The 13590-nt window shown below is 40.0% G+C and overlaps 1 protein-coding gene across 1 annotated transcript in view; it reads left to right on the plus strand.

The window, feature by feature from the left end:
* The window catches only part of SLC9C2 (solute carrier family 9 member C2 (putative)), a 99548-nt gene extending 99381 nt beyond the window's left edge, over positions 1–167 (plus strand). Inside the window, 2 exon segments of the mRNA XM_032160961.2 lie at positions 102–115; positions 117–167. Coding sequence (XP_032016852.2) covers positions 102–115; positions 117–167 — 65 coding nt within the window.
* The last annotated feature ends 13423 nt before the right edge of the window (positions 168–13590 follow it).

The raw sequence follows: 13590 nt of genomic DNA on the forward strand, positions 1-13590 counted from the left end.
TTATAGGGAGAAAGCGAATAGATATTTCAAAATATTTTCTGGTTGCCTTTACTCTTAAATTCCTAATTTACTTTTTCTGTTCAATGCTTGGATTTGGTTAGCCTCAGTCAACACTGGTCTTCGAATAACCAGGAGAGAATATAAATAGAAGACAAAAGATGAGGTAATAAACTTGACACTTTGGTTAGATTTTTTTCTTATTGCAAATATTGAACTATACAGCTAAAATAAATTGAGGCAAAATAGCAAATTGTAGGTGGTGAGAAAAGACACTCCTAGCTACAACTCATTAATTTGGACAAATTAGAATAAAACCCATTTAAATTACTTAAAAATTAAAATTACAGAGTATTTTTGAAAGATGTAATTTTGCCCCACCCCATTTCCCCCCCCTTACTGATATTTAGGTCAAAGAGTAGGGATCTAGGGAATTTGGGGTGAGGAGGGACGTACATCACGCGCACGTGTAGACATTAGAGTCTAAATATCCATGCTTCTGCCTTTGGAGTGTGGATGCCTGGATGTATAGATTGCTATGCTTGCAGTTTGTGGAGTCACAGGCTGATCACAGGCATCTTCCTAGAGTACCAATTTTACCTGAGCATCTTTTAAAGAAAAAGGTTAACTCATTTAACTGATAGGTTATTTAAAACATTTAATATTAAAAAACATATTATCGAGTAGGATGACAAATTTGCAGGAATTTTTAAGATAAAACAAGAGATTTCAAAACATTTTGTTATGGAGAGTAATGAAGATTTTTGCCCCCACATCTTTTCCTTCTTTTCTCAGTAACCAGGACAAATTTAGAGAAGTTTGAGAAGGCTGGAAGTCATGCCTAGAGTTGAAAAGGAACATGGGCCTGTCATATTGGACCAGGACAGAATAGAGACAAGTTTGGTGATGGTGGGGCAGCCTGCAAGGCTCATGACTCTAGAGGTCTCTATTAGGGCTCCTGTTTGGGCCACAGCAGACTGCTGGGTGAACTGGAGGAGCAGACGGCTCTGACAGGGTAATAGGTTGCTAGACAAATGCAGAAGTGGGCCAGGTAGCAGTGATGGTGCTAAGCACAGGCTTCAAGGACCTTTAGCCTTTTCCCAGGCAGGTGCCAAGTCATCCCAGATAAACAGCTTTTTTTTTTTTTTGAGATGGAGTCTCACTCTGTCACACAGGCTGGAGTACAGTGGCACAACCTCGACTCACTGCAACCTCTGCTTCCCGGGTCCAAGTGATTCTCCTGCCACAGCCTCTGGAGTAGCTGGGACTATAGGCACATGCCACTATGCCCGGCTACTTTTTTGTATTTTTAGTAGTGACAGGGTTTCACCGTGTTAGCCAGGATGGTCTCGATCTCCTGACCTCATGATCTGCCCTCCTTGGCCTCCCAAAGTGCTGGGATTACAGGTGTGAGCCACCGCACCCAGCCATAAACAGCAAGAGAAGTCCCTTGGCCCACCTTATCCCCAACTAGACAGCCACCCTAAGACTCTTCTAATAGCAGTGTTGGTCCTGCCACTGTTATTTAGGATAATCAAGGTGGTTTGCAGTATATTTGTTGGGGAAAGGAAAGTTGCATTGACCAAACTTATGGTCAATAGTTCCTTTAAACCAGGTAACCTGGTTCTTTTTAGGTAGCCCTCCTCGGGCCTTCCTCTCCACTCTCTTAAAGGGACCCTATTTCACAAAGGGGAATTAAGAATCAAATAATTGGGCCGGGCATAGTGGCTCATGCCTATAATCCCAGCACTTTGGGAGGCCCAGGCGGGCGGATCATGAGGTCATGAGATCGAGACCATCCTGGCTAACACGGTGAAACCCCGTCTCTACAAAAAATACAAAAAATTAGCCGGGCGTGGTGGTGGGCACCTGTAGTTCTAGCTACTCGGGAGGCTGAGGCAGAAGAATAGCAAGAACCCGGGAGGTGGAGGTTGCAGTGAGCCATGACCATGCCACTGCACTCCAGCCTGGGTGACAGAGTGAGACTCCGTCTCAAAAAAAAAAAAAAAAAAAGTCAAATAATTGAGTTCCTCATTTGTTACTATCTTGTACAGCCCCCATTACTTAAAAAGATTCCCATTTACAAAAAAAGTTTCCAGTAGCCCTGCAGTCATAAAGTTAATTGGAATTCAACTTCTGTAACATTTCTCCTCTTCTTAAACACACCTTTGATAGACTACTCTCATTGAATTAATGTAGTATCTTTTCCCAAGATGACAGTGTAGAGATGCACATGTAATTAATTATATGCATCACTCGAAACTCTTCATATGAAGATCTTTTAGGAGGAATGTTTCAGATAATAAAATAGAAATGCTTACATAAGTTTTCTGGTTCCATTTAACAGGTAAGAAATTTTTCCTGAAATGTTTATAGGCTAATATTTAACTTTTGACTTTCTTTTATAGTTGAAAACTGGATACCATTTTAGAAAAGGGTATTAATGATACAAATATGATGTATGGAGTCAGGTTAAAGACCAAGCTACTTTCCTCGCTCAAATGCTAAAGGATTATCTGCAAGGAGTTTACTTAGAAGCTACTGAAACAGGTTACTGCTGCATTTATTTTTTAAGCAATGGATGGACTGCTGTAAAAATTCTTAATTTTAAGTAGTTGCATTATATTTGAGATGTTAAAAAATTCTTCAGGATAGTATAAAATACACTGAAACATATGTCCTACCAAATGAAACCCTGTTTCCAGCTAAGAGCAGATTTTAACATAGAGAGTTATAAAAAGTGTTGTATAATTGATATATTACTGTCTAAGCATAGAACCTGTAATTTTCATTTGTGAAATTGTTATAACTAGTGCCTCCCTAATATTTCCCAGAGTATAGCTATTCTCCCCTTCCCGATTTGGTAAATATTGAAAAACAGAATTATATTCCACAAACTTAGTAACTTTCAGTAAGTAACTAACTTCTGCTTTCGGTAAAACTTAGGAGAAATTAATATTCTCACATTGCATAGTACTGTTTGATGTCACCTTTCATTTTATTTTTAAAAATCAAATAAAGTTGAGTTTTATGGTTTTCTGTTTATTATTAGAACCCATTATTCCTTTTCATCTCAACAAGACTGAAAGGAATACTTTAGAAGAAAACCATAATAGTGGTGTTACAGAAAAGGGGTCAGATCCAGACCCCAAGAAAGGGTTCTTGGATCTCATGCAAGAAAGAATTCAGGTCGAGTCCACGGTGCAAAGTGAAAGCAAGTTTACTTAAGAAAGTAAAGAAATAAAAGAATGGCTACTCCACAGACAGAGCAGCCCCGAAGGCTGCTGGTTGCCTATTTTTATGGTCATTTCTTGATGATATGCTAAACAAGGGGTGGATTATTCATGCCTCTCCTTTTTAGACCGTACAGGGTAACCTCCTGACATTGCCATGGCATCTGTAAACTGTCATGGTGCTGGTGGGAGTGTAGCATGAGGACGACCAGAGGTCATTCTTGTCGCCATTTTGGTTTTGGTGGGTTTTGGCTGGCTCCTTTACTGCAACCGTTTTACCAGCAAGGTCTTTATGACCTGTGTTTTGTGCTGACCACGTATCTCATCCTGTGACTTAGATTGCTTTATCTGTCCGGGAATGCAGCCCAGTAACTTTCAGCCTCATTTTACCCAGCTCTTATTTAAGATGGAGTTGTTCTGGTTCACATGTCTCTGACATTTCCCCCTCCCTTTTATAAAAGAACCCTTAACCCTAAGGGTTGCAGAGGGTTGAAGATCCATCTTCTGTAGCTTTTTCAGGTTGAATGGGGTGATGATATTCTTGCCTAACTATGAGGGTCTCTTGCATTCAGGGTAGAGAGGTGCTTAGTAAGAAAGCATCAGTATAGTAAGGTCCATTCATAATTCTTGAATTTTGACAAAAGGTGATATCTGGAAGATTAATAAGTGTTTAATTTAAGAAAACATTTAGGCCTGGGTGTGGTGGCTCACGTCTGTAACCCCAACACTTTGGGAGGCCAAGGTGGGTGGATCATGAGGTCAGGAGTTTGAGACCAGCCTGGTCAATATGGTGAAACTCCATCTCTACTAATAATTCAAAAATTAGCCGGATGTGGTGGCATGTGCCTGTAGTCCCAGCTACTCAAGAGGCTGAGGCAGGAGAGTCACTTGAACCTGGGAGGCAGAGGTTGCAGTGGGCCGAGATCGCACCACTGCACTCCAGCCTGGGCAACAGAGCGAGACTCTTCTCAAAAAAAAAAAAAAAAGGAAACATTTAGTAGGCTAGTTCTGTTTTCCTACACAAATAGTATAACAGCAATATATTCCACCACAAGAGTAAAACAAAACAAGTAAAGTTATATTCTAAGTAAACTAAATTAGAGGGCTTTTCATAAACTGGATAACTGTTGGAGCTAAGCTGGTATGGGGTTAGTTGGTTGTAATGTGCCCAGAATTAGAATACTGATCCAGATTTTTACATTACTCATCCTCTTGTTTTTTTCTGAGCAACAGTCAGAGATTACTGGTTGGTTCACAGGAATAAGCAGGGTTAGCCTAAATTGCAGAAACAGAAACAACTAATGAGACTAGAATTTAATAACAAGTGTACCATAGTTGTTGAAACATAATATTTCTCTCTCCAGTTTTCCATTTTTACTAAAGACAAATCATGGTGAGACTGATTAACTTTATTATACTTGGCCTGATTATTTATATAAAGTGCAGCAAGAATAATTATTTTTCACATAGGTTTTTTAATTGGCTTTGATGGAATTCTGTTTTATAAGAAATCTCAGGTAAGGCTTTTTAAAAGCTGAGTCCAGCCATGGGTTTTTACCCTCTAATACCTATGAGTTGGCTAAGTTTCTTTCTTCTTGCAGTCTCAAGATAACTTACTTCTACTTCTACTGGAATTGATAGAAAGTGACATTCTTTACTTACCAGAAGTCAGAAACTCTGTGCAGGGATTGTGTAGGCAAGGTATGAGGCCAGTTCCCCGAAGGGCTTTTATTGGCTCTACAAGTTAATTTTAATTCCTTAAAGGAAAACACACCATTCCAATGAAAGCCTTGGTAAAATAACCAATTTCTCCAATTGTGCCCTTTTACAAAAGAAAACAGATTCTTATTGTACTTATGCAAATAACTATATTGCCATAAGTTAGGAATACTCACAACTAGTTTCCAAATTCTGGAGAGATCAGGTAGAGAGAAACAAATATGCTCCAAATTTTGTTCACAGTAGTATATTTTACTCAATTGCTAAAAGCTGTAAATAGAAAAGCTCAAAAGAAAAGTTTCCTTGACTTTGAAAAACAAAACAAAGGATCACAGCATTTTAAGCAAAGTTAAAAAGATTAGTTCAGTTTTCCATTGGTTCAGTTAGTTTAGTTAACACCTGTTCTATTTTATATTCGTGAACATTCCAGCTCTTCATGAGAGTTCTAAAAGTTGTTTTCTCTATTCTAATGTTATAATTTCCAAAGTTATCAGAAAAACTTGCATTTAAGAACACCTGTTAGAGTTCTATAATTTATTATAAACCACCTTCTAAAGAGGATTAAAACAAGGTAATATATGTAATGTCTGTGGCTGACAAAATGTTTTAGGGCAGCCACAGTCAAAGAAACAATTGACAAGAAAATTTGTTCCCTCTATGGCATACAATGATTTTATGTAACAATTATAATTGTTACTGATAATGTACACTAAGTCATATCAGAATTATAGGAGTTTCCCATAATTTTGGAATATATACCAATAATACATTTATGAAAATACAGCCCAAAGAAAACCAAACACCATTTTATGTTTGACAATACTTCCTGTATGACTTTTGTACCAAATAAGCCAAATGTCACTGTTGCATTAGTGCATTATTTATGTCAAACCCAATTCTTAATAAAACCTTATAAATAAATCCATCCAATCTTAGTCAGTTTGACCATAAGGTAAGATTCTCATAAGCTTTTTATAACCCTTTACAAGTTTTTGTTAAAGAGCAGATCATAAGCATGGTTTTGCTCTAAGAAAAACCTGTTGTGCTTTTATTCCAATGTTTAATTTATAGAAAAACTGAATAATATCCCTTTAATTTAGCCAATGTTCACATAAAGACTCTCTTTTATAATTATTTTTTTACAAACTTTCCACAACTGTTTAAACCTTTAGCTTTATTCTATCTAATTCTTTAACCCTTTAGGCAAAAAAAAAAAAATCTACATTTTCATGCTTTTTTATAATCTTTTACCAAAAATACATTTTACTTTCCTTACACACCTTACATGTAAAAGTGTTTCTTCAATAGTCTCAATTACATGTTACAATGTTAACTTTTAGTGACTTTTACTTTTGGTGAAAGCCCTGGTTAGTAAGCAATTTGAATCGTGTACTAGGTGTGGAGCCTAGCCTAGGACACACCAGGCAGAAGTGCAGATAAGGGCTGACTCTCCAGCATAGCTAGGGATGTGGCTAACTCTATATGTTCCCATTGCCTTACCTAGCAGTAAAGCAGGCAAGTTGTACAGTAGGAGTCATAGTGGCATTTTACGAAGCATTTAGGAGGCCTAACAACCTTTGAATTGTATGACATTTCTTGCATAAATTCCCTTTCACGAATCCCTTCACAACTTACACAGACCATCTGACACATTCTTGAACTTTCTGATTTGCTCTAAACATCCTTCCTTTTAAACAACCAGTCATTTTACTTTAGGACAAGAATTTACCATACAAGATCCTTTTTTATATAAAATCTCTTTTTTAATAATCTTTTTTGTATAGGTAGGGGACATGGCTAATTTCACATGTCCCAAGCCTTATCTAGAATCCAATTGCTTTAAGGTAGGTAAATTGAACAATTTTTAAAAGTCAAAGAAACAGTTTATGACCTTAAAGCGTTTAGCAAACTTAATATCTGATCTGCATAATTTAGACTAAATGTTTTTATCAATAATTTTAAAGCTGTTTTTATTTCCCCAAAATTACTAAAGTTACATGAACTAAAAGGCATTATAGTTTTTATTTTGCTTTCAAAATATTTGATTTAAGTGTCTATTTTTGTTTAAGCCAATTAGAGTTCTTTTATATAAACATTACACACAACACATATATAGCTACACAGAAAGACAGAAGATTACTACAGTAGTTGTAAAATTTTTCATTTGCCAATTTTTAAGTTTCTTAATTGGATTACTGGCTTTAGGATGGAGCCCTTGGAAGAACAGGGCCAGGAAAGAGGTCTCTGTTGCCTCCTGTTTTTCCCAAGGAGTCCAGGCTGTTAGAGCTTGAACTGATTTTAACCATAGCACTCTTCAATAAAGTCCTTTTAGAATTTCTTATGCTAAACAGCTGATATTTCTGGCTATTGAACTTTACCATAGGTAACCTCCCAGGTGGTTAGAGAAAGGAAAATTTAAGACAGTCCATGGAGGAGAATAGAATAGACAAGGTCATGCAGATATTAAACCAGAAACAACTTGCTTCCTAGGTGGGGAATTGAACCTGGACTGCAACTGTGAAAGTGCAAAAACCTTTGTTACTGAGCTACAGCACAGGGCAGTCTCCATTTCCTTTCCCAGAAGGAGTTTAGAGTAGTTAATTTTGAGCTTGCTAAGGCTTTTAACTATTTAATATTATTTTTAGAGCTAACTATGACATGAACCCTAAAATTCCTGTTCCCTGAAGGTGGAGACCAAAAGAAAGTACCGCCACGTGGTTAAAAGGTCAAGCTCCCAAGGACATAAAACAAGTTGGAGACTTCATCCAGTTTTTTTGGTTTGTTTGTTTTAGGGACCTACAGCCAAGTTTGCTACTGACCAGCCTGCTGGGTCTTGAAAAGCAGGCTTACAGGTATTCTAAGCCCATGTTTTATCCTGAAGTACCCCTCGACACAGAAAAACAAATTTATACTACAAAATACATCAGCTTAAGACTACCCTTAGTATTCTTTTTCACATTAATCAAAACTTTACAGAGGAGATAAACACTGTTTTTGTTTGTTTGTTTTTTACCATTCATTTAACCATTTGCACAGAGAGAGAGAAGCCAGAAATCTGACTGGTAAGAAATTCTTACCCTTTTGCTGGCATGCCAGGCTTCTAGCTTCCCTTTCCCTGAGCGGCCCTAGTGATCTGGCTTGTGGCACCACTGCTCTGGGGACCAAGCCGCATCATAAAGGAAAATTATTTTTTTCATTCTGACCAGAGCAAAATACATGTGATAAAACATGGACATTAGCCACTCTGCTTAGCACCCAATATCAAACTGGCAAGGCTTAAATTTGCCCCCAGATGGGCCCTGTCATCTTTAATCCAACCTCTGACTTGGAGTTTCAACATGTGGTCTCTGGGCAAGATGGCTGCCATGAATAACAGAAAAGATAGGAAAGGAAAAGTAGAGCCAAGAGCGGTGGCTCACACCTGTAATCCTAGCACTTTGGGAGGCTGAGGCGGATGGATCACCTGAGGTCAGGAGTTTGAGACCAGCCTGGTTAACATGGCGAAAACCCGTCTCTACTAAAAATACAAAAATTAGCTGGGCATGGTGGTGGGTGCCTGTAATCCCAGCTACTGGGGAGGCTGAGGTGGGAGAACCGCTTAAACCCAGGAGGTGGAGGTTGCAGTGAGCCGAGATCGCACCACTTCACTCCAGCCTGAGCGAAACAGTGAAACTCCATCTTAAAAAAAAAAAAAAAAAAAAAGAGTAGAGAAGGAAAGCATGCCTGTGGCAGGGTGGGGAAGGTGAAGAGCTTAGGGAGGCCAGAGAAACCCACTTACTCCATCTGACAATGAAAAAGTTCAGGTGGCCACTTGTCGGTAGCAAACGAGTCTTTTCCAGCAGTCCCATTAGCTCTCAAATTTCCCCTTTTAGGGAGGGAAAAGTTCCCCATATCTCATGATCCTGTACATGCCTAATCCTGTCACCCATAGCTGTCAGCAAAGAGTGCAAGGCAAATTAATACAAAGAGAATAGCAGTTAACATCCCATAGTGCCAAACCTGTTCTTAGGGACTTTACTGAGAGGGGCCTCTAACCAACCCCCTAAATCTTAAAAGGGACTCTAACCCTCCTAAGTTGGGCCTGTAACCCAAGGTCGGTCAAATGTCCTTGCCTTTTATTAAGAGGGGCCTTCAACCCACTCAGTCTTAGGAAAGATTCTAGCTCCCCTAAGGTGGGCCTCTAACTCAATTCCATTCTTTACCTGGGTACCCCACCACTTACCCCAAGTCATCCAATCAGTGCTGCAGTCTATTTTCCTTGGGTTTTAGGGGGTCTCCTCAGTATTGTCCTTTTTTTTTTTTATTTTGAGACGGAGTCTCGCTGTGTTGCCCAGGCTGAAGTGCAGTGGCGCGATCTCAGCTCACTACAACCTCTGCCTCCCGGGTTCAAGTGATTCTCCTGTCTCAGCCTCCCGAGTAGCTGGGATTACAGGTGCGTGCCACCATGCCCGGCTAATTTTTGTATTTTTAGTAGAGATGGGTTTCACCATGTTGGACAGGCTGGTCTCGAACTCCTGACCTTGTGATCTGCCCGCCTCGGCCTCCCAAAGTGCTAGGATTACAGGCGTGAGCCACCACGCCCGGCCTGTATTGTCCCTTTTGTGGTTCGTGAGAAAGATGTTACTGGACCCCACCACTTACCCAAAGTTAGCCTTTGGGTTGGGGGTTTCTGCAGTACAGTCACTTCCCTTGTCACCAGAAAGATGTTACAGGACCCCACTACTTACGCAAAGGTAGCCGTTGGGTCAGGGTTTCTGCACGATAGTCCCTTTGTGGTTGCCAGAAATATGTTACAGGAAAAGGGTGCAGATCCAGACCCCAAGAGAGGGTTCTTGGATCTTGTGCAAGGAAGAATTCAAGGTGAGTTCACAGTGCAAAGTGAAAGCGAGTTTATTAAGAAAGTAAAGAAATAAAAGAATGGTTACTCCATAGACAGAGCAGCCCCAAGGGCTGCTGGTTGCCCATTTTATGGTTAGCTCTTGATGGTACACTAAACAGGAGGTAGGTTCCCTTTTTAGACCATATAGGGTGACTTCTTGATGTTGCCATGGCATTTGTAAACTGTCATGGCACTGGTGGGAGTGTAGCAGTGAGGACAACCAGAGGTCACTCTCATTGTCATTTTGCTTTTGGTGGGTTTTGGCTGGCCTACTGCAACCTTTTCATCAGCAAGGTCTTTATGACCTGTATTTTGTGCTAACCTCCTATCTCATCCTGTGACTCAGGATGCCTTAACTGTCGGGGAACACAGCCCAGTAGGTTTCAGCCTCATTTTACCCTGCTGAGACCAGCTCGGTCAGGGAGACCCTAACCCAGCAGCGCTAGAGGAATTAAAGACACACACACAGAAATATAGAGGTGTGGAGTGGGAAATCAGGGGTCTCATCGCCTTCAGAGCTGAGAGCCTCAAACAGAGATCTACCCACATATTTATTAACAGCAAGCCAGTGATAAGCATTGTTTCTATAGATTATAGATTAACTAAAAGTATTCCTTATGGGAAACAAACGGATGGACCAAAATAAAGGGATGGGTTTGGCTAGTTATCTGCAGCAGGAGCATGTCCTTAAGGCACAGATCGCTCATGCTATTGTTTGTAGTTTAAGAACACCTTTAAGAGGTTTCCACCCTGGGTGGGCAAGGTGTTCCTTGCCCTCATTCCAGTAAACCCACAACCTTCCAGCGTGGGTGTCATGGCCATCATGAACATGTCACAGTACTGCAGAGATTTTGTTTATGGCCAGTTTTAGGGCCAGTTAATGGCCAGATTTTGGGGGGCCTGTTCCCAACATTACCCAGCTCCTATTTAAGATGGAGTCGCTCTGGTTCACACACCTTGGACAGAGGTAAGAATAGAAGGGAATACAAGAGAGGAAGTCAAGTTCAAACTAGTAAGAAACTTCTATACCTAGCTTAATAAGGCAGTATTTCTCAGTGTGGTCCTTGGAGCATCTGTGTGTCAACAAATATGAGGTGTTTCTGAACATTACAGAAACTGACCCTAGTGGCATAACACATAGGGGTTCATCTTTCCAGTTTAACAGGATGTCTGGAAATAGGAAGACAGGAGTGGTGCAGCTGCTTGCGGATGTTATTACGGACCCAGGGTTCCTGTAGCCTACTTCTTCTTCATCCTTGGCTTGTGATATTTATCCTCATGGTGGCGAAACAACACCTATTAACACCAGGCCTCCCAACTGTTTTTCAGGAGTAGGGCTAAGAGCTTTCTCCTAATGAGGCTTTGCCTTTTCAGTTAGGAAGGGACCTGACCCTAGGCCAGAACTGTCACATGGCCACACCTATTTCAAAATTCACCTTGAGATGAATTGGCACCTCACCTTGTTACCCTAATGCAATCTTGGTGTTCTTAGTAAGGCTTAAGAGGGAAATGGGTATCGGTTGAACAATAGCAGTGTTTGTTGTACCCTGCGTCACAGGTCACCTGGGTTGTCAAAAGTGAATTTGTGAGCCGTGAGTGGTGGTATGTGCCTGTAATCTCAGCTGCTCAGGAGGCTGAGGCAGAAGAATCCCTTAAGCTCAGGAGTTGGAGGCTAGCCTGGACAACATAGTGAGACCCTGTGTCTAAAATATTGTTTTAAAGTTAAAGAAAATGGACTTATAGCCACCTATGGAATCAATCCCTGGGGGTAGGCCTTTGGGCTCTGCATTTTAATGTGCTCCTCAGGTGGTTTAGTGCTGATTGAAGCCTGAGTTCCACAAGTATAGGTGATAGAGGAGTAGAAGAAAACATATGTCTGTTTGTTTAGGAGATGGTACATCACCATATATTTGAGACAACTAGAGGATAATACTTCATCCCATGTGTATGTTAGGATACTGTGGGCTGCAAGTACCAGAAAACCCAACTCAGACTTAAATACTAAAGAAATTTTTAATTTTATGTAATGCAAGTTAAGAGGCGGGACATGTTTGTGATTGGTAGACTCAGTGAAGGTCATCAAATATCAGTTTTTCTTTCTCTCCACTCTGCTGTTTACCTTTCTAGCCTCATTCTATGGCTGATTCACTACTCCTAGGTTGTAAGACAGCTACCAGCAGCAACTAGTGCTTCATGTTTTCTTGTTTATATCCAGTGGGAGACAAACAAATGCTTACAATTGCTCTCCAGGTGAGAAAGAATTCTAGAAACCTCCAACAGTCCTCTATTTGTGTCTCATCAGCAAGAAGTGATGTAGTTACATGGCCATTTCTGAATGACAAGAGGGTAGCGATGGCCTTTTAACCAGTTAATGCTATGCCCATTCAGCTAGAATCAAAGTTGTCAGCATTTCCTCAATTTGCATTGTTTCAAAAAGGAAGGGTCAAATGGATGTGAGGGAGTAAATCCCTATGCCAGTTCACTGCACCCAGTAATTGGCATCCTGACTTGGCCATTTAGGCACAGCCATTCTGGCTTCTTATCCCTTTGCTGAGCTTCTCACTGCAGATCCCTATCTTTTGGTTGGAGGTTGGGGGTAAGATCAGACTTTTGACAAGACCACAACAAAGGAATCACTTTGGTCACCTTAGAAGACTGTACACTTTAGAAGACTAGCCAAAGCATTTCCTAACTCTTTGAGGTTGCATGGACTGCCTCTCAAGTTGTATTTCTTGCATAGCTGCAGTAGCCATACATTAATTCACTTCCTATAAATAAATCATTGGATGCATAATTAAATTTATTCTTTTCTATGAAAATTGAGGGCAGCAATTCTCATAAGGGGACTCTACTCTCCCTGCCTAATACTGTTACAGTCATGCGTCAAGTAACAGTGCTTCAAATGATGGACCACATATATGACAGTTGTCCCATAAGCCTTTAATGGAGCATTTATAGAAACCTAATATATTGCATTTGATGTTAGCATTGCAGATCAAGTAGGGAAATGACTGATATTCAGTAATGATGCTGGGACATTTGGTTTTCAATATGATAAAATACATAGAAAATAAAAATATATACCATCTAGGTTTGTATAAGTATACTCTATGTAATGGTCACACAACAAAGAAATTGGCTAATGGTGCTTTTCTTAGAACATATCCCGGTCATTAAGCAATGCATGACTGTATTTAAAAATGTACTTAAGGATCACTTCCATCCTGGAAATGCATATTCATTAGGTAATATTTTATGTTTGGAAAAGAATACTTGCACAAGGCTCATGGCTTCATGGCTACTTAGTGACAGAACCAGAATTCAATTTGAGGGTACATGACCCATTTTCTTTAAGCTCTCTTTCAGCATTTTTATACTGACATCATCTATACAGGTAGAATAGTATATATAGCCAAGCACACACCAAGGCTGAATAAGAGGTAAGAGGGACAATAGATAGGTTTGAGGTTGGAGAAAACGTTGACGAATCCCATTTAGAATTTGCAAATTAAACAGCAAATGTTCCATCCATCTGCAAACAAGATTCAAATCTGAGTAACTAATGTTGGAGATTTAAACTTTGAACTAGCACCATAAAAAAGGTGAAGCCAGACTCTCCATGAGAGAGACAAGAACAAAAGAGGCAAATATCAAAGTGAAGAGAAGAGAGCAGTGAGGACCCTGATAGGGAAACAACAGGAGCTGGGGATAGTCAGATTTGCTGTAAGAGGACAGAGAGCATTTATTTATTTATGAGACTGG

The sequence above is a fragment of the Hylobates moloch genome, unplaced genomic scaffold, assembly GCF_009828535.3.
Source record: "Hylobates moloch isolate HMO894 unplaced genomic scaffold, HMol_V3 SCAFFOLD_8, whole genome shotgun sequence".
NCBI classification, from domain to species: domain Eukaryota; kingdom Metazoa; phylum Chordata; class Mammalia; order Primates; family Hylobatidae; genus Hylobates; species Hylobates moloch.